Here is a 22,017-nt window from a genome sequence, read left to right as displayed (position 1 = left end):
ACCGATGTGATGCTTGTTAAGAGGCTTAGAAATAGGGTATTTGGCAGTTTGCTAGTAGTCAAGGAGGACTGTGCTCTGCCTCATGTTTTTATACAGAAGAAAACATGGGATGAGGTGGTTCTTTCTTAGGCAGTTGGGCAGCTTCAGTTTACAGTTGCAATCTTCCATTTGACTTTTGTCATGGGAGAGAAAGCCTAGGCATGTTAGTCAGAGTTCCTGTTATGGGAGAGAAAGCCCAGGTACATGTTTGTCAGGGTGCTCCACAGAAATAGAACCAATAGGATACAAGGAGACCGGGAGGGGGAAGGGAGGAATGAATGTTGTTATAAGGTTATTGGTATATGTAATTATGTAAGCTAAAAAGTCCCCTTATCTACCATCTGCAAGTTGGAGACCCTGGGAAGTTGGTGGTCCAGTTTGAAAGCCTATGAGTTAGAGAGCCAGTGGTATAGATTCCACTCTGAGTCTGAATTCCTGAGAACCAGGGGTGTCGAGGGCAGAGAAGGTCTATGTCCCAGCTCAACCAGTCAGTCAGAGAGGGAGCTCAACCAATCACCCTTTTGATCTATTCTTGCCCTCAATGGATTAGATGATTCCCATTCACATTTGGGAGGGCAATCTGCTTTATTCAGTCCCTGTATTTAAATGCTCATCTCTTCTGGAGATACCTTGACAGATACCTGTAAATAATGTTATCCAGGTATCTGGGCATCCTGTGGCCCAGTCAAGTTGACACATAAAAATAACCATCATTACCAGGTTTCTTAAGAGAAGCCCAGAAATCTAGATTTTTATATGAATTTTTCCAATTTTCAATGGCTAGCAACTAATTTAATTTTATTTTAAAGCGTCATGAGTGACAGACCACATCTGCAGACTGGGTCTGGTTCTTGGGTCACCAATTTATAACCTCTAGTCTAAAATATACTACCCACCAGCCTTATTGCACACAGAGGACTACCGGACACAGAGTATATAAGAACTGAAAATCTCCAGCAGTGATGTTTGCGTTCTGTCATTCCACCCTTCTTTTCTTGCACTACTCTTTTGGAGCATGTTCAATGTATCTGAGTTGGGTTAGAGTTAGGTGGTATGGATTAGAAGTGGCTTGTCACTGCTTACTTCTTATATACTGTAAGAATCAGATTTGCCACTGAGTGTGGTGGCAGTTGTATTTTTCTTTTATCTTAGGAGGAGTAGGAGAAATAATAATAATAGCATTTTACTTTTTTTTTTTTTTTTCCTGAAACAGGGTCTTGCTCTGTCACCCATGCTGAAGTGCAGTGGCATGATTACAACTCACTAGTACAGCCTTGACCTCCTGGTCTCAAGCAACCCTCTTACCTCAGCCTCCTGAGTAGCAGGGACTAGAGACATACACCACCATGTCTGGCTAATTTTTTAAGTTATATTTTGTAGAGACAGGGTCTCTCCTATGTTGCTCAGGCTGGATTCAAATTGCTGGCCTCAAGCAGCCCTCCCACCTTGGCCTCCCAAAGTGCTGGGATTACAGGCGTAAGCCACCATGCCTGGCCCATTTTAATTTTTTAATTTGCTATATAAAATATATCATTAATTATGTACAGTGCATATACTAATGACTATTTTACTATGTATTTTTTTTACTATATGAAAATAATTTATGCTATGTAGAATAATTGTTTCATAGCTTTACATGTATTAACTGATTTAGTGCTTACAACTATCCTATGCAGTAACTACTGTTATTATCAATTCCATTTTACAGGTGAGGAAATTGATCATAGAGAAATTAAACAATTTATTGAAGGCTACAGGGAAGAAGTAGAACCAGGGTTTGAACCCTAGTTTGACTGTAGAGACATACTTATTCTCTTTCTCTCTCTCTCTCTCTTTTTTTTTTTTTTGAGACAGGGTCTCACTCTGTCACTCAGGCTGGAGTGCAGTGGCCTGATCATGACTCACTGCAGCCTCAACCTTTCAAGGCGCAGGTGATCCTCCTGCCTCAGCCTCCCGAGTAGCTGGGACTACAGGTGCACACCACCATGCCCGGCTAAATTTTGTATTTTTAATAGAGATGGAGTTTCACCATGTTTCCCAGGCCGGTCTCTCTCTCTTTTTTTAAGAGACAGGGTCTTGCTCTGCCACCTGGGCTGGAGTGCAATGGTGTGATCATAGCTCACTGTAACTTTGAACTCTTGGGCTCAAGCAGTCCTCCTACCTCAGCCTCCTGAGTAGCTAAGACTACAGGTGCCCACCCCTCCACCTGGCTAATTAAAAAAAAATTTTTTTTTTGGTAGTGACAAGGTCTCGCTGTGTTGCCCTGGCTGATCTTGAACTCCTGGTCTCAAGCAGTCCTCCAGCTCTAGCCTCCCATCGTACTGGGATTACAGGCATGAGCCACCATGCCCAGATGTGTTATTATTCCCCCTTGTCTCTCATTCCCCATGTAACTGTTCTCTATTTTCTCACACACCTTACTGATCACCTCCCCTGTGGCTGGGCACTGAGGGGCAAGCACTGCAGAACATGCACAGAATTGGGTTCAGTCCTTATTTCTAGCAGTCACTGTGTGGCTGATATAATGCTTTGACTTTTCATGTGCAAAAATGATGTTAGTGATCATGGTTATCATAACGAGAGGACCGGATAGTTTTTCATTTTTGTACACATTTTATTTAGAAAAATTAAAAACCTTCAGACAAGTTACAAAAATAGTGCAATGAACGCATATAGTCTTTCCATAGAATCACCAATTACTTACATTTTGCCATATTTGCTTCTCTCTTTCTGAAGCATTTGAGAATTAGTAAAATATTGCATGCCCTAATACATTATTCAGCTTGTGACTCCTGAGAATAAGGGCATATTCTGTATAAGCACAATGATCTGTCACTGGCAAAATATTATCTAATCCATAGATCTAATCTATGCAGATTTCCCCATTGTTCCAATTTAGTCTTCTATAGTGGTTTTTTGTTTTTCTATTCAGGATCCAATCAAATATTACATTTTGTTGTTATATTTCTTTAGTCTACTGTACAGCCATTTCCTTGACTTTTTTTTTTGTCATCCATGACATTGACATTTTTAAATATTCTAGACTGCTTGTTTTACAGATATCCTTAAATTTGATTATTATTCATGTTTGATGGTTCCTACATGTTTAAATTCAGATTTTTAAAAATCTGTAAGGAATATTGCTTAGTGAAACTGTATCACCCAGTGTATAACATTTGGAAGTGTGTGATGCCATTATTTTGCAGTATTGGTGATGGCACATTTGATCATTTGGTTAAGACTGTGTTCACCAGATGGCTTCATTGTAAAGGTGCCTTTTCCCTTTGTTATAAGCATCCTCTGGTAAGATATTTTGAGATGTATGCGTGTCCTATTCCCTAATAGCCTCTCCCTATTGGTATCCACTGATTCTTGTTTGAATCATTTACTCTTATAGTTTTTGTAAAATAGTGATTTTTCATTTCTATCTTTCCTTCTACATTTATTAGCTGGATTCTCTGTAAATAATAGCTTTCTCTTGTGTGGTAGGCAGAATAATGGTCCCTTAAAGATGTCTACCTTCTAATTTCCAGAATTTGTGAATATGTTATCTTACATGGCATAGGGTGAATTAAGTTTGTAGATGGAATTAAAGTTCCTAATCAAATGACCTTAAGATAAGGAGATTATCCTGGACTATCCAACTGGGTCCAGTGTAATCACAAGAGTTTTTTAAAGTGAGAGAAGGAAGTAGAAGAGGCCAGAGTGTTGTGATGTGAAAAAAACTACACCCAACCATGGTTGACTTCAAAGATAGAGGAAGGGGACCATAAGCCATAAGGCAAGGAATGGAAAAGTGAAGGAAAGCCCACAGAAAGGAACACAGCTCTGCCAATTCCTTGGTTTTAGCCTGGTGAGACCTGTGTTCGACTTCTGATGTACAGAGCTGTAAGACAATAAATTTGCCTTACAACAACAAATGTGTCATAATTTGTCACAGCAGCGAAAGAAAACCCATATTCCCTCTCAACTCCTTATCAGTGTGAATACATGGATTCTTTTATAAGTACATTATAATCTATCTCTGTCACTATTCATTTTTATGTTCAAATTGTCTTAAACTTGGCCCTCGAGAGCCTTTTTAAAGCTCTTAGTGACATGTCCCTAATCAGTTTTTGAGTATTTCCCTTTTTTGACATTGGAAGATATTCTAAGCCTGTCTTGTTATTCCCATATGATTCTGCAGTGCTTCTTATAATGATACTGCAAAGACAAAGTAATAGTGACTGATCATTGGGATAACACTGTTACTTGACTTTGAAAGTTTGCCACAAGAATGAAAAGAATGAAGCGATTGACAGTTTAAATGTTAATCCTCCTGTGTCTGCTTTGCATGGTGTTCCTGCCAGTGCTGAGTAAGTAGCAGCAGAGATTTATGAATATCTTCACATAAACTTGAAAAAGAAATTGTTGTCTTTGACTGTAGAGGCTGAATATTGTTCTAGAGTCTGTCCATGAGTGTCTGTATCATTCAGAATTGTTCAATTCAGGAATCGTTCAATATGAGGTCCTCTAAAAAAATTCTTCTGCAGAATTCTTAGCTAACTTTTTACAGTTAGTAGTGGTGCATAGAAAGAGATCGAATTCAGTGGTCCAGAGTAAATATATTGAAATCTCACATGGTTTCAGACTTTCCTCTCCCATAGTGGTCACAAGCACAAACGCTTACTTGACCCTGGCAGGAAATGTGATTGAGTGAAGCTGGCCAGGTCCTGTGCTGAACTGAAGAGTATGGCCTGACCCAAATGGGGCAGTTGCAGTTCTCCAGCTGATTCTTGCCATTGGAGAGAAGAAACCCCAGGTTTCCAGGTTTTTTAAGAGAAGCCTAGAAATCTAGAGTTTTATATGAATTCTTTCCATTTCAGAAGCTAAGCAATGAATTCAATTTTGTTTTTAGAGCACCATGAGAAACAAACCAACCATGTCTACAGGCTGGATTTCATCCTTGGGCTACCAGTTTGTAACCGCTGGTCTAAGATGTACTGGTAATCAGCATTACAGGATACAGAGGGCTATCTAGAGCAGAGGTTTTTAACCTTTTTGGTACAATAGATCCCTTTGGCAGTCTGAAGAAGCCTATGGGCCTCTTCACAGAAGAATATTTTAAAATAGATTTTAAAAAAGTAAATAATTACAAAGGAAATACATTGTGTTGAAATACAGTGATGAAAATATTTTTTAAGAAATTGTGACATGTGCTTTTTTATTAGTGTATTAAATAACACAATCTAGTGAAGGTCTATTAACTACTATAATTTTTAAATACTGTGAGAATAAGTGATATTTTGAGATAATTATAACTGTAAAATAATATTAAAATATCTGATGTCTGTCTGTTGGTGGCAGGGTCACAGATAATGTTAATACTTCCTGTTTTGTTGCTTAAAATCCTAATTGAAGCCATTGTTAAATTTCATCTAGAAACTAGTGAAAACCAAGGTGCGATTTTTTTCCCCATCCATGTCTAATGACCTCCAGTGAGTCTCATTTTAAGAACTCATGGTCCAAAATATGCTCAACTTATTTGTAATCGTTTTAATGGTAGCATGTAATGTTATTGAGTATAATTAAGCTACCATGTTACAGTTTATTTTTATTTTTACAATGAACTTTCCAGTTACTGAACTTGATTCTGGTTTTCTTTAGAACGTTATCATTTGTCTTATAAGATTGTACGAACGGACAGTCGCCTAGTACGCAGCATTCTGACAGCCCATGGATTTCATGAAGTAAGTTTATTTTTACTACCTCACCTGATCTGCTCATAAGCTGAAAATCCTAGCCACCTAACTGACTTTACCAGCTAACAGGGCCGGCTCTAGGAAGTACATGGGACCAATGCTTAGTGATGATCCATAACTCAGACTGAATTTCAGAGTGGCTTTACCAGTTTCTGCTTGCGATACATGGAAATGCGAAATGTTTCCAGATGATTTCAGAAAAATTATTTTTCTTGCTTGTTCTTGGGCTTGGGCTAGGGGCACAGTTGCCCATAAGGAATTGTCTGATACCCAGTTAAGGTTCTTTGATTGCAGGCAACTGAAATGGACTTTGTTTAACTTGAAACGGCGGGTGGATCATGAGATCAGGAGATTGAGACCATCCTGGCCAACATGGTGAAACCCTGTCTCTACTAAAAATACAAAAATTAGCTGGGCGTGGTGACGTGCACCTGTAGTCCCAGCTACTCAGGAGCCTGAGGCAGGAGAATCGCTTGAACTTGGGAGGTGGAGGTTGCAGTGAGCTGAGATCATGCCACTGCACTCCAGCCTGGGTGACAGAGTGAGACTCTGTCTCAAAAAACAAACAAACAAACAAACAAACAAAAAAAAACCAAAAGGGATTTTTCAGAATGGTGTGCAGAGGGGACCAGCAGAATCAGAGAAAAAGCTGAAAAGGCAGGCATTTGGAAGGAGAGAGACCAGGACAGCCCCAGGGATCTAGGAACAGGAATCTTGAGGATCATCTTCTCAAGGCACTGCCATGGACATGGCTGGACTCCATTCATTGTCCTTTTGCCTTTCCTTCCTCAAAAATCACATTCTAGAGATAGAATGATTGGCCTAGCTTGGGTTTGGATCCACTCCTTGTGGGAGGGGATGGGTGGGTGATTGGCAGGTTCTTGAAAATCAGGGAGTAAGTCATTCTCCAAAGAAAGTTGGAAGATTGGAATGTTAACATCGAAAAGGACAGGCAAAAAGGCTGAACAGACTTCCACCATAGATACTTTGTGACAATTGATAAAAGTCTGGTTCCTCGCTTGAGATTTGTAAGAGACATTTTGAGGAAGTTCTTTTTTTAATATTTTTTTATTTTTAGAGACGGAGGCTCACTGAGTTACCCAGGCAGGGGAACAGTGGCATAATCGTAGCTCACTGTAGCCTTGAACTCCTGGGCTCAAGTGATTCTCCTGCCTCAGCCTCCCAAGTAGTTGGTACTACAGGTGCATGGCACCACTCCTGGCTAATTTAAAAAAATTTTTATTTTGTAGACACAGGGTCTTACTGTGTTGCTAGGCTAGTCTCAAACTCCTGAGGTCACGCGATCCTCCCACCTCGGCCTCCCAAAGTGCTGAGATTACAGGCATGAGCCACCACACTTGGCCATGAGGGAAGTTCTGATACCAGTTTGTATCCTGTCTTGTTGCTGTTTTATTTCTGGCACTTAACATGGTGCCTCATTGTTGAATTAATGGACAAAAGAATTTTAATGGATGAATGAGTGAATTCTAAGTTGGTGTACTCCTATAAGGTTTATCTCTGATCAGCACTTCATACTCAGTATCTGCAAGGATAAGGACAGCCTGAGAAAGAAATACAAAAATATTAAGAGACATCATGGACTTCTACAGAAGGGTTAATTTATTTTGGTTTCTGCATCTGGGATTTGCCCAACCCTCCTATTCTTTAAACTTGTTCTACGGTGCACTGCTTTTGTCTCACTAGGCTCATGTACTAATTGGGCCACCCCCATGAGTACACTATGGATGAAAAAATCACTGTGGCTTTTTCTGCCATTGCTTTTCCTGGAGAAGGGGTATCTCTGATGTTTTTTTGCCTGTTGTCTTTCTGTCTGCCCTCAGGTTCACCCAAGCAGCACTGACTATAACCTAATGTGGACAGGATCCCACCTGAAACCCTTCTTACTGCGCACCCTCTCTGAAGCACAAAAAGTTAATCACTTTCCCAGGTAATACTCTTTGTAGCTGCTTTGCTTCATTTAAAGGTACGTGATGTTGGGGCATGTAGCCAGCAGAGGTAACTAATGTCCTTAAAGAAGAGGGAGAAGAAAATAAAGTAGAAGAAGACTTTTTTTTTTTTTTGAGACGAGTATCGCTCTGTCACCCAGGCTGGAGGGCAGTGGCATGATCTTGGCTCACTGCAGCCTCTGCCTCCTGAGTTCAAGCAATTCTCCTGCCTCAGCCTCCCCAGTAGCTGGGATTACAAGCTTGCGCCACCATGCCTGGCTAATTATTGTATTTTTGGGAGAGACAAGGTTTCACCACATTGGCCAGGCTGGTCTCAAACTCCTGACCTCAAATGATCTGCCCGCCTTGGCCTCCCAAAGTGCTAGGATTACAGGCATGAGCCACCACGCCCAGCCAGAAGAAATTTTTCTGTTACAGAACAGTACTCTGCAAATCAAACTGTTGTGTTCATATCCCTGAGCATACGTGAACACTTTCTAAGGGCTATATAGACATGGATGGTTTTAAAGGAGATAGTTTCTGATTCTCTTTCCTAAAATTGAGCTGCTTGGGAGTACCTCATGATGGTGGGTTTGCCTTTCTTACTTCCCCTTCACAGTTACTGTTTTTTCACTTTTATTAAAGAATGGCTCACCTAGAATCTTAGTCTGGTATGTTGTCCTTAGGTGTAGAAATTTTCAGGGTTCCAAAGAAAGGTAGAAAAAAATTCGTGTCTAGTTGAATTCTAGTAATAGCATAACAAATCCTTTTTGCATGATGGTAGTTTCTATTTCTTTGTTTTTAAAATAATTGAAGGATGATATAATCTAGCTATTAGCTGATAGATCATTAAACATAATTTTAATGACTGATCATTTTGTGATTTTTGATGTATAATTAGGAAGGAGTTCACAGAATTGAGTGTCATTGGTGTTTGGATGAATTGTATACTACAATACTTGGAATGATAATCAGTTATGTATATATAAACAGTTATAGCCTTATGATCACAGGGAATTAAAAATATTATATTTCAATTCCTATGTGTAATTTTGCTGTAGAGAAGGTATGATATGATGTAAAAGACAAGTATTAAATATGTTAGGCTAACCTGTTGTTTGTGGGAAATGAAATGGAAGAATTACAAACAAGAGTGGCTGAGGGATAGTGTCTGTGTGGCGGTCCAAGGGAGGCTTTTCTGGTATGCTGGGAATGTTCTATACACAACCTGAGTGGCGGCTACACAGGTGTGTTCACTTTGTCAACATTCATCATGCCCTGCCTTGTACTTTGTATACATTTCTGTACATATGTTAACTTCATTAAAAAGCATATTTTAAAAAGTGAAAATTTTACTGACAGAAAGCTTTTCCTTTAATGACATTTAAAAAATGAGGTATTGAATCTTTATGTTATTTAGGTTCCCTTCAGTATACTTAAAAGTGTGGTGTTGGCTGGGTGCAGCGGCTCGTGTCTGTGATCCCAGCACTTTGGGAGGCCGAGGCAGGCAGGTCGCTTGAGCCCCAGGAGTTGGAGACCAGCGTGGACAACATGGCAAAACCGTGGCTCTAAAAAAAAAAAAAATTTAGCTGGGCATGGTGGCATGTGCCTAGCAACTTGGGATGCTGAGGTGGGAGGATCACCTGAGTTTGGGGTGGTCAGGGCTTCAGTGAGCTGTGATTGTGTCACTGCACTCCAGCCTGGGCAACACAGAGAGACCCTGTCTCAAAAAAAAAAAAAAGAAAAGAAAAAGAAAAAAAAAGATTGGTGTTACAATTTTGTCTTAATGTAATATTTATCATTCATCAGGTTCTTTGGAACAATTTAAATTTATGATGAAAAATCTTACATGTCAGCTTAAACATGCAAGGGGGTGTATAGTTTCCCCAGATTCTAGGATGTACCAAGCAAAGAAGTTTGGAAACCACTGATGTGGGGCATCTGTGGGAGAATGCATCCTTTTCTTTACCCTCTGGTTCAGTGTTTCTAATTCCCTAATGATAAGAATTACCTAGGGTACTTTTGCAAAATATGCATTCTCAGGTCCCATTGCAGATTCATAGAATTTACCATCTCCAGAGAAGGTGCATATTTAAGCACTTTCTAGGTACCTTACCTTTCCAGGTAAATATGTACCTGGAAAGCTATATATTTAAAAAACATTGAGGTAATTTGTAACAGGGAAGTTAGGAAATTACTGTTGTAGATTAAATCAGCAGTTAGTGTGGGTCCTGGACTGTCTGTATCAGAATCTTCTGGGGTGTTTGTTTAAAATGCAGAATCCTGGGCTTCATCCCAGAATTTTGAGAGGTGAGACCTGGGTCTCACATGCATTTTTAAGGAAGTTCTCTAGGTCATTCTTATTATGTACACTAAAAATTGAGTACCTCTGCTCTGGATTTCAGAAGAGGGCCATAGATAAGAAAGAAATGTTTGTGGTACCTAGATTTAACAAAGCAGTTTTTGAAATCATAGAAAGGAATTTGAACTGTGGAACAGGTTGAATAAGTTTTTAATGATTACTACAAAGGTTCTTAGTTGATTTTGAAGGAGTGGAACAAATCATAGACCAGTGAGTCCAGTCGAGGCTAACCAAAGTGCCTTTTCGAAGTACTGTACACAAGAATGTACCCCTGATATAATAGTAATTACTACCTTGGTTTTAAGGCACTAATTTTCCTGATTTTCTTTATAACTTTGCCTCTTCTATATCCATCACTCAATGATGTAGTTAAGTTCTCAACGGGGTTCCTAACCTGGGTCAAGACAAGTTAAGGCTTGTCTTGCGTCCCATCCAGGAGGGTCATTTCAGGCCTGTGGTGCTAGTGATGATATGAGTTCCACATAGTTACATGAGAGGTTGGACAGTTATTGCTATGGCAATAGATTTATCAATATGAATTAGATAACCATGTGTTTGATTTTCCTGGACAGTCTTTTTTAAAAAATATGCTAAATGCTTTTCCCCCTAAAAACAAATTAAGAAAACATCTCAGAAATTCTGATGTTTTAGTAGTTAATCTTTCTCAATTTACATTCTACTTAGAATTAACTCAGAATTTTTTTTGCCATGCTGTGTTTCTCAGAAGGTCACATCTGTAGATACCTGTGGTATAAAAACTTCCAGAATGCTTTGGTCTGGGAGCTTGCTTTTAGTTGGAGTACTGGTGTTTTTTTCACTATCTGATTAATCCAAATGTTTTTATACTATTAGAGAATCATGATTCCATTAAAGTAAAACACACAGGGTTCCTAAAATATTTTATAATGATTTGTAATAGTGAATAGTATAGACTTTGTTGAAGCTTTTGGAGCTAGAATTTCTTTCACAGGTTCGGTTTTTATAACCTGAAATTTTGGGTATATTTATCAATAGTCAAACTTTTTTTTTGTTGTTTACTTATATTTGAAATCTGTTTTAGAATAGATTTTTATACTTGTGAATCAATTTTTAAAAACCCATTTGAAATAAGAGTCATAGACCTAAAAATAAAACATAAACTGTAAAACTTATAGAAGAAAACAGAGTAGAGAAGACCTTTGCAACCTTGTGTTAGACAAAGGATTCCTAGATACAGCAATAGAAGCACAGTCATAAAAGGAAAAAATTGATAAATTTGACTTTTTAAAAATTAAAAATATCTGCTGTTTGAAAGACACTGTTAAGAAAATGAAAAAACAAGCTATGGACTGGAGAAAATATTTGCAGAACACGTAACTGATAAAGAATTTGTGTCCAGAATATATAACAAACTCTTAAAACTCAATCATAAGGAAACAAACAACTTTATTTTTCAAAATGGGTAAAATATCTGAATGGATGCCTCACCAAAGAAGATACAGGGATGGCAAATAAAAGATGCTTATGAAAAATGCTCAGTGGCATTAGTAATTAATGGAATACAAATTAAAACTATACGAAGTATCAATATATCCATTAGAATGGCTAAAAACAAAAACCAGAAGACACTGAGTGTGGGCCAGGATGCATGGCAACTGGAATACTTTTGCTGGCGGGAATGCACAGTGGTATAGCCACTCTGGATAACTGTGATCTTGTGAAATATGTAGTTAGTCTTCCTCGTGTTTCCTGACATATAACTCCTTGACTCCTTGGAATCTCCAGAGTGAGAAGTGTCCTTTTATATACTAATGACTTAACTGGTGCCTGGCTGTCCCTAGGTAGCTTCAGGATGGGAACTGGTTACAAGAAAAGACCAAGGTGTGATTAGAGGTTTAGGACTTCCAGCCCACACCTCAGCCTCCAGGAAGGAAAGAGGGGCTGAAAGCTAAATTAGTCACCAGTGTCCAATCAATTATGCTTGTGTAATGAAGCTTTCGTAAAACCCCCAAAGGACTGGGTTTGGAGAGCTTCTGGGTAACAGAACACATGGAGATTCTTGGCCAGTAGTGTGCCCAGAGAGCACATAGAGGTTCTGCGCCTCTTTTCTCATACCTCACCCTGTGCATCTCTTCCTCTATATCCTTTGTAATATCCCTTTTAATAAACCAGTAAACATAAGTGTTGCTCTCAGTTCTGTGAGCTGCTCTAACAAATTAATTGAACACAAAGAGGGAGTTGTAGGGACCCCTATTTATAGCCAGGTGGTTAGAAGCACAGGTAAAACAACTTGGGGCTTGCTATTGGCATTGGAAGTGGGAGGCAGTTTTGTGGGACTGAGCCTTCAACTTGTGGGAACTGACACTATCTCCAGGTAGGTAGGGTCAAAATTGAGTTGAATTAGAAGACACCCACTGCAAGATTGCTTGCTTTGTGTGTGGGGAAACCCCCCACACATTTGGTGTCTGCAGTGTTGAGTGATTATGTTGAATTAAAATTACAGAGTAGGAAAAACACTGATTTTTCCTCAGTATCTCAGAATATAGCAGGAGAAACGGAGCTTGTTTTTCCAATATCCTCAGAATCACATTTGGCAGTTTATTATAAAGTTTAACATATACTTATGTGGTGATTGTAAAATGTGTCCATAAATTCTTTGACATTGCTTTCTAAAGGTTGAGCTTAATTTTTCTGTTCTTGAGTGTCGACTAGATTTAGTGAGTTGCCTCTAACTAGTGGAATATGACAGAAGTGACTGTCGCTTCTGAGACTAGATTGTAAAAGACATTACAGCTTCTTGCTCACTTTCTTGGATCACTTGATTTGGGAGAAACCAGTTATCACATCTTGAAGGCACTTGGCCTTATGAAAAGGTTCATGTGGGGAGGAACTGAGGCCTCCTGCAAGCAGGCAGCCCCATATGAGTGATGAGCCATCTGGAAGTTGGGTTTTCCATCTGCTCTTGAGCCTGATGACTGCAGTGCTGGCCAGTATCTTGACTGTAACCTCATAAAGGACCTTGGGACAGAACTATGTAGCTCTCTCACTCCCACATTCCTGGCCCCAGAAACTATGAGGTCATAAATATTTATTGTGATTTTAAGCTGCTGTATTTTAAGGTAATTTGTTGTACAACAATAAATAACTAAAACAACTTACTGAACAACGAAGTGGTCCCACTTCTAAAGAAATAAAAACTTACGTTTACAGTAAAACTTACAAAAACGTACATTCATATAAAAATCATATGGAAATGCTTTATAGCAACTTTGTTCATAATCTCCAAAAACTAAACAGTTCATAATCTCCAAAAACTAAACAGCCCAAATGCCTTCAACTGGTGAATGGATAACTGTGGTACATCTATACAGTGGATTACTACTGAGCAAGAAAAGGGACAGAATACTGATACATACAACAACAACGATAAATTTCAAATGGGTTGTGCTCCGTGAAAGAAGCTAGTCTCAAAAGGATACACACTGTCCGATTCCACTTATTTGACTTTCTGGAAAAGGCAAAATTATAAGGACAGAAAACAAATGAATGTTTTCCCAGGGGCTGGAGGTGATTGGGAGGGTCCACTACAGGGGGACTTGAGGTAACTTTTTGGGATGTTGAAACTGTTGTTTATCTTGATTGTGGTGGTGATTACATAATTGTATGTGTTTGTCCAAACTCATAGAATTACACGTTAAAAAGGGCAAATTTTATGGTATGGAGATTTTATCTTAATGAAAAAAATTTGACCAAAAAACCCATTTGATAAAAATGATTAATAAGCCTTTGGATTAACAGTGATATGTTTAGGATATAATACTGTCTTCACTAACTGGTCTAAGACTGTGAACTCTAACTCTTTAGAATGTGCACAGGAAAATTCTGAGTCATGGTTTACTGAATGGAATTACTTATTTGATTTTTTAGGTCTTATGAACTTACCCGGAAGGACCGACTGTACAAAAACATTATTCGAATGCAGCATACACATGGATTCAAGGCTTTTCACATCCTCCCCCAGACCTTCCTCCTGCCAGCTGAGTACGCGGAATTTTGTAGTAAGTGCTTGACAGAGAATGCCCCAGTCCCCAGCAACTGAACCTGGGGAATATTTACCCCAAAAGCCGCCTCAAGGTGTCAACCAATCAGGGCTTTCCAAATCCTTAGACAACTGTGACTCTTTAGTAAAACAGTTGCAGAGGTAACTTTAAAAACTATTTTTATTCTGATATGCTCGATAAACTTGTCAGTGTTATTTTTGTAAGGACACGTTGGCATCATATAAGCATGCCCCTTACGTATTTTTGCTTGATGTCCCTTCTCTCTATTGATGACTTGGTGCCTATGTAAGGATTTTTTTTTGTTTTTTTTTTAGAGAGACAGAGTCTCCCTCTATAGCCTAGGACCGCAGTGGCACGATCACGGCTCACTGCACTCTTTGCTTGCTGGGCTCAAGTGATCCCTCCTCCTCAGCCTCCCAAGTAGCTGGGAATACAGGCGTGCAGCACCAGGCTCAGCTAATTTTTAAATTTTTTGTAGAGATGGGATCTCGCTCTGTTACCCAGGCTGGTCTTGAACACCTGGGCTCAAAGAATCCTCCCCTCTTGGCTTCGCAAAACTCTGAGATGACAGGCATGATCCACCACGCCTGGCCTGTGAGGATACTTTATATTCCTGCATATGAATTATACATGCTTCCTTTTCAGTATCCCTTTTTCCCTTGCCATTTAAGAAACGTTCTTTCAGCCTCGATTTCTAGTCTTGTGTAATTTATGTTCTTTGGGAGTAGAGATATCACATATCTTTGGATGTTAGGGTTTGGAGCTACAAGTTAGTCACATTCTCTCCCCTTTGAGTTCAGACTAATAAAAAAAAATACACATGGGAGCCAAATAGGCATCTAAGTGTCAGCTGTATGGCTGGTAAAGTGATACAGAAACACATGGCCTGGATCCAGATCTAAAGTGGGCTTCTTATTTCTTTTGCATCATTATGAACTTACCCACCCAGGCCAGGCGGAGGCACTGGGCTGGTTTCAGGCTTTCCTCCACAGGCGCAGAGCCTGACTCACTAGGCTTAGTGCACAGAAGAGACATGAGTACAGATGAGATGTGAGGCAGGTCTCTTGTGAAAGTCCAAATTACAGTGGTAATAACTAATACTGAATGTTTCCTTTCTGGTAGGCACTCTTTTAAGTGGCACCTCTACTGTGGTAGTATTATAGATGAGGCGACTAAGGTACAGTTTGGTTAAGAAACTTTCCATGAGTTACGCAGTTTGCAAATGGTAGAGTTAGGGTTCAAACTGGCAGTTTGGCTTCAGAGGCCATGCTCTTCATCTCTTTGCTTCATTGCTGATGGCACTGGGCAGCGTGCATGCAGTGACCATTCCCCAGTAGCACCAGTGTGAGAGAAGTCACTTCTCCCATGAGGAACATCAGGTGAGACGCACAGAGAGGACAGTTTTCCTCCCAAGAAGTCCAAGTAAGAGACTATTTCTGTTTTATGGATAGACGAAGTAGCATGGGGAAAAGAGAGAGTTATCTCTAGACTTCCTGACTTTTGATTCTTTTAACCTGTTAGGCTTGCCAGTCTCTCTGGGTCACCTAGTGAATTGTTCCATATTTTGGCAGAGGAGACCAGCAGTTCATCAGGAACGCCTGCTTCACCATTTATCTAATAGCATTTGTTGCTCTGGCTGGGGCCATTGGTTGGCAATTCATTGTCTGCCCACAGATGGCTCTGCAGTGGGTCACATAGACCTCTAATTAAATGAATGAACTTTGAGCTTCAATGCACTCAAAGCTGCAAATTTGTAGTTAAGGAAATTTTTGCTATGTGACTTTAGCCAAGCTACTCCAACTTCTGTGCCTTAATGTCCACATCTATAAAATGGGAGTATTGCTGGTGCTGACCTTATAATGTTGTCAAGATATTTAAGTAGGTTAATATGTGGAAAGCACTTGGGATGGTGCCTGATAGGGGTGGCTTGATAAATGTTTAATACTATTTCCTATTTCAGGCTATGTTTGTATTATTAGTAGTAGTTATGTTTACTAACTATATTAATACTATGTTTTTACTATGTTTTACTATTTTACTTTTAGTATGTTATGTTTAACTACTAACTAAAGTTGTAGTTATGTTATTAATAACTACTATTAATTAGTAGTAGTTAAAATAATACTAATTAATAGTATTATGTTCTGGCCCTCTAGTGCTTGAGTGTGGGCAGTAGGAAGTTTTTTTGGAAGGAAAGGGACACCATAAACAGACTGGCCTTTAGAAATATAACTATGTGAAATGAGTTGGCAGAAGCAGAGAGAAGAAAATGGTGATCTCTTTGAAGGTTACTGCAGTGATGTGGATAAAATGGATAGGTATGAGTAGAAAGAGTGCGAGAACAAACATGACTGCCTGTGTATGGGAAGTGAGGCAGGGGTCAAAGAGGCATCCTAAGGTTTGAGTATGAGAAGCTAGGAAGACCATTGGGTTTTTTACCAGGGAATGTAACCAGGAAGGCAAAGGAGGAGCTGTTAAAGGGGAAGAGGAATGTTACGTTTTGGACAAGGGATGGATTTGGATTTCGATGGGGCATCCAGGTAGTGTGTTTTGTAGGCAGTTGTAAGAGCAGCTTTGAGTTCTGGCCAGAGATGTAGTTTCTGGAAGCTACAGGTATGGAGATGGATGTGATTACTAAGGGAGAGAAAAAAAGAAGCAGCACCACAGAGAATCAGAGAGGAAAGGGAGATTGAAGAGGAACAAGGGAATGAGGTCTCAGAGGAGGCAGGAGAGGGTTAAATCAAGAACCCAAGTAGAAGGGTAGGCATTAGAAAGAGAAGTGGGCATGTGTCTCCTGAAAGAGGAGAAGGAATAAGACTAAGTTGATGACCCAGATAACATTTTAGATGGAGAGGAAAGCAGGTAAATAGGTTTGTTACAAATTCCTAGCCTTCTTGGTGAACAGGTTGATGAGGTCTTGTGCCAGGAGTGAGGGGCCTAGGAATGGGTGGGTGTCTAAAAAGGCAGAAAGTGGTTGAAATAGCCTCTGCAGGGCCTTTGAAAGAGAACTGATAAGGATTGGACATGAGGATTGCCTAAAAACACTAGAGACAACAGCCAAGGTGGTCTCATGAATTTATAGCTTTTTGTTCTAATAAGAGAAAACCTGTAAAGATATAGCCTAGAGACCAATCACTGTCTCCAGAGATGTGAAAGCCTGGGTACTCCCCAAACTATTCTCAGTAACTTGAGTGTAGGGGTTGGAATACATGGTACACTGGTCTATCTAGGCTCCTGGTGCCATCACTGCCAGTTACAGTATTTAGTAGAATAGAATTAGAGGTCTGTGACCCTGAAGACGCTGACTAAAGCTCTTTTGCCAACTCTAGCCATTCCCCTCAAGGGGACAGCTTTCTAAGCAGAAGGAAGAAAGAAGCAACAAAGAAGAAGATGGGGTGATACCAGTATCATAAAAGCAAAACTTTCCCCAGAATTGGGCTCTATGGCCATCTCTAGTTGTAAGAGAGACTGAGAAATGATTCTAACATGTGAATTTTCATGTCCACCAACTAATTACAGATGACTAGATTTCAAAGCAATGGGTAAATATGTAGAATTACAATTTTAGAGTTATAAGAGATCTTAGCAAATCAGGCTAAATTTTTAAAATCTCATTTTAAAGGTAAGACTAGATGATTTAAGCACACTACCTCTAGAGTCATATACTTGAAAAGCCAGAATTGCAACTCAGATCTTTCTACTCCAGGTTCATTGCTGTTTCTGTTAGACCAAGCCTGCTGCCACTGTAGGAACTGGAAAGCACTTGAAAGAACTGGGGAACCTGTTTAGTACATCTTCATCCTGAAACAGAGGCTCCTGAGCAAGTCTGCCTGGCCTTTGCCCCTGATTTTTCTTGCTTCCTACCCACATATTTAGAACCTGTAAAAGAGAACAATCCTTGTTCTGAAAATATCACAAATCAAGGAGAAAAGACTAGCATGAAAGACAAGTCTTTGATATTTACAATTTCAAGAACATTTAGGATTTCAGTCATAGTGAAGCACCAGAAGAAACATTAACTTATTTTTTTGGGGGGACAGAGTCTCACTCTGTTGCCCAGGCTGGACTGCAATGGCTCGATCTTGGCTCACTGCAACCTCTGCTTCCTGGGTTCAAACAATTCTTCTGGTTCAACCTCCTGAGTAGCTGGGATAACAGACGTGCACCACCACACCTGGCTAATTTTTGTATTTTTAGTAGAGACGGGGTTTCACCATGTTGGCCAGACTGGTTTCAAACTCCTGACCTCAGGTGATCCACCCACCTGGGCCTCCCAAAGTGCTGGATTACAGGCATGAGCCACCACACCCAGCCAAGAGCATTAACTTCTGATAAGCCTAGTTCACAAAGTAGAGGGTACTGTCTCCAGACAGCTTTGACCCCTTCCCTTCCCTTCCCTTCCCTTCCCTTCCCTTCCTTTCCCTTCCCTGCCCTGCCCTGCCCTGCCCTACCCTGCCCTACCCTGCGCTACCTTCCCTTCCCCTCTCCTTCTGTCCCCTCCCCTCCCCACCTTCCGTCCCCTTCCTCCCCAGGTTCTTGTTCTCTCACCCAGGCTGTAGTGCAATCCTAGCTCGCTGTCTCCTCAAATTCCTGGGCTCAAGTAATCTGCCCACCTCAGCCTTAGAAGTAGCTGGGACCGCAGCCACGCACCACCATGCCTGGCTAATTTTTTTATTTTCCGTAGAAACAGTCTTGCTATGTTGGCCAGCCTGGTCTTGAACTCCTGGCCTCAAGGGATCCTCCTGCTGCAGCCTCCCAAAGTGCTGGGATTACAGTTGTGAGTGAGCCTGTTAATAACTAGCCTGGTCATTTTCTTAGACATTTCTATAGAACCTTGTACTTCCTTTTTATAACTCTCATTGTCTGTAATTACTTGTTCAATGTCTGTTTTCTCGGCTAGTCTAATCTTCATGACGGTAAAGACTGTATTTTTTATCACTGTGCGCCTCACACCTAGCAAACTGATAGACACAGATTAGATACTTAGAGGTATTGAATGAGTGACGTTTGGAAACTGTTGTTATTTTTTGTTTTGTTTTAATATTAATAGCTTCTTGCTCAGGCATTCTGTTCAGTCTGCTCAGTATCTGGGGAAAATGGCAAAGTGAAAAAAATGCATAAACTGAATACACATACATATATTCAGGCCTCACTTTATGGAAATTTATTTTTTTTGTCATATATAACTATAAATATGTCTTCTATAGCAGGACTTTAAAATTATTATACTTTTTGAAAGGTAATATATTCCCATGGTACAAAAGAAATTCCAAAACAATCATCAGTGAAAAGTCTCTTTTCTCCTCTTGTTCCTCAGTCATCCCGTTTTCCTCCCCAGAGATGATCAGCATTACTAGTTTTTTACATACTCTCTAGAGATATTCTTTGCATTTACTAGCAAATAACTTGTGTGTGTATATAAACAGATGGGCATATATAACATACATTGCCCTGCACTGTTTTTTTTTATTTGACAGGCTGTCTTCAAGATCATTCCATATCACTTCATTAATAACATTCTTATTTTGTGTGTCTGCTTAATATTCCATTGTGTAGATTCGATGTCTACAAACTATATCCCTTGAGTGAAATTGGTCTTCTGCCAGTTTTTGTGTGTCCCACAAGCTAAGGACCATTTTTAAATGGTTGGAAAGAAATCAAAAGAAGAATAAAATTTTGTGGTGTGTAGAAATCATATGAAATTCAGTGTTCATACATAAAATTTTATGTAAACAGCCACACCCCTTTGTTTACATATTGTTTGTGGCTACTTTCAAGCTACAACTGCAGACTTAGATAACTGCCACGGAAACTGCATGACCTGCAAAGCCTAAAATATTTGTTCCCTGGCTTTTTACAAAAATAGTTTGCTGACCCTTCATACAGATGCATTGTAGTGTATTTAATTAATATTTTGCTGTTATAACACAGCATTGAAAATCTTATATATGCAGTATTTTACACATGTGTGAGTAGAACTAGAGGATATAGTTCTAGAAGTAGAATTGCTCACAGAGTTTTAAATTCTGTGCAGCACATTAAATTTTTTCTAATTCTGTTAATTCTGCATCAAGGGAAAAGGCAGAGGAATATGGGGGAGAGTGAACAAAAGATCTCTTTCTTTCTTCCTGCTGAAATGGTTTGTGGCATTGACAAAGTCAAGTTTGTTTGGGAGGCCTTGAAGAGACTGGCTCATGTCAGAGGGAGAGGAAAGAAAAGGAGACGAGTAGTTGCTGGCAAGTCATCTGGGAAAAGGAGCTGAGCCTAGAGAGCTCCTTCTGAAGGCCTGCCTGGTATAGGCCCAAATGCAGTGTAGAGGGAAGTGTGCAAAACTTCAGGACTCCAGTGTCTGAAAGTCTTGTTCTGATATTAGAGCCCTAGAAAAGGACTTGCCTCTTAATAACTCTAATCAGAGGAGCAGAAACTATAGGGAACTTTCTTAGGTTTATACTGTTGTATTCTAGATAAACTGGTACTGATATCTTGGCGCACAGCAACCTAGGCAATTTGGAAAAAGGAAGTCTTTGTGAGATCTGCTCAGAAACATTTGCATTTGCTTGATTTATTTCCCCACACTACCCTTTCTCTCCTCTTTCATTGAAGAAAAATACCAAAAAAAAAAAGTCTCTCAGTTTTTACCTTTCAGCCCATCTCGCTTTGAAACAGTAATGACTGCTGCCACCTGACGTATTTCATCAAAAGTGGAAGAGGCACAGTTGGCACCAGTGCTCCCTCTCCAGTCTGGGATGTGAGAATCAGCAGCACTGAGAGCTCTAGCCTGCTTCTCTCCCCTGACTTCTGACACTACCTAAGTGGAAGACAGAGCTGCTTCTCCTCAGACCACTTGCAAGCCTCTGGGAGGCTTAGTGTCAGTTGTCTGCTTTCTCTTTTCATGATCCAAAGGGATTTAAAGTGTAAAGCTGAACCTGGGAAAGGAACAGGACACATCGTACCTTTTAATCGCTTGTAAATGATTGTCCTTCGTCTCCACTGGCACATTGCTTGATTTAAGGCGAATTTTTTTTTTTTTTTTTTATAAGCTTGGAGGAAATATTTAAGGAGAGTAGCTGTATTATAAGATCTAGATTTTGGCTTACATTGACACTGTTTGCCTGAGGTCCTCTATTTAACAGAGGTAGGAATTTCAAGGATTCATGATGGTTCTTTGTGACAATAATAGACTAACACCCAGATGTTTGCCTTCTTTTGTTTTTATCTTCTCATTCAAGAAAGAGGGGAGGCTGGGCATGGTGTCTTCTGCCTGTAATTCCAGCGCTTTGGGAGGCTGAGGTGGGAGAATCGCTTGAGGTCAGGATTTCAAGACCAGCCTGAGCAACATGGAGAACCCCCATCTCTACAAAAAGTTAAAAACAATCAGCTGGGCATGGTGGCCCATGCTTGTAGTCCCATTAACTCAGGAGGCCGAGGTGGAAGGACTGAGCCCCAGAGGTTGAGGCTGCAATAAGCTATGGAAGCACCACTGCACTCCAGCCTGGTCAACAGAGCAATACCCTGCCTTAAAAAAAAAAAAAAAAAAGAAAGAGGGGAAATAGTGGAAGAAATTATTATGGGAGTGGTTTTGCTGGCCTCTTTTCTCCTCCCTCCTTCTATTTTTATTTTTAAGGCAAGTCCAAAAATATAGGTAATTTTAGTTACTGCCCAACACGTAGAAATTTGTAAGATTTTTGGGTTCCCGGAGTAGATAACCCTTGTTGAAAGTTGATATAATAAACTCAAGTTCATTCTTTTTCTTTGTTTCCTCCGTTTTTTATCTCCCAATATTTTGAGCAGATTCATATTCAAAGGACCGGGGACCTTGGATAGTAAAACCAGTGGCATCTTCTAGGGGGCGGGGCGTCTACCTGATCAACAATGTAAGTATGCAGCAG

The 22,017-nt window shown here is 39.9% G+C and overlaps 1 protein-coding gene across 20 annotated transcripts in view; it reads left to right on the top strand.

Annotated features, from left to right (window-relative positions):
• The window catches only part of LOC105495767 (tubulin tyrosine ligase like 5), a 291,082-nt gene that overhangs the window by 14,308 nt on the left and 254,757 nt on the right, over positions 1-22,017 (top strand). For all 20 annotated transcript variants that reach the window (XR_011625701.1, XR_011625700.1, XR_011625699.1 and 17 more), the window contains exons 4-7: positions 5,686-5,768; positions 7,622-7,728; positions 13,995-14,125; positions 21,920-22,002. Coding sequence is in view for 16 of the 20 variants with exons in the window: in XM_011765497.3 (XP_011763799.2) it covers positions 5,686-5,768; positions 7,622-7,728; positions 13,995-14,125; positions 21,920-22,002 (404 nt within the window). In the remaining 4 variants the exon portion in view is untranslated. The remainder of the gene's footprint in view (positions 1-5,685; positions 5,769-7,621; positions 7,729-13,994; positions 14,126-21,919; positions 22,003-22,017) is intronic.

Source organism: Macaca nemestrina, chromosome 7 (genome assembly GCF_043159975.1).
Source record: "Macaca nemestrina isolate mMacNem1 chromosome 7, mMacNem.hap1, whole genome shotgun sequence".
Lineage (NCBI taxonomy): Eukaryota > Metazoa > Chordata > Mammalia > Primates > Cercopithecidae > Macaca > Macaca nemestrina.
This window is presented reverse-complemented; position numbering and strand designations above follow the sequence as displayed.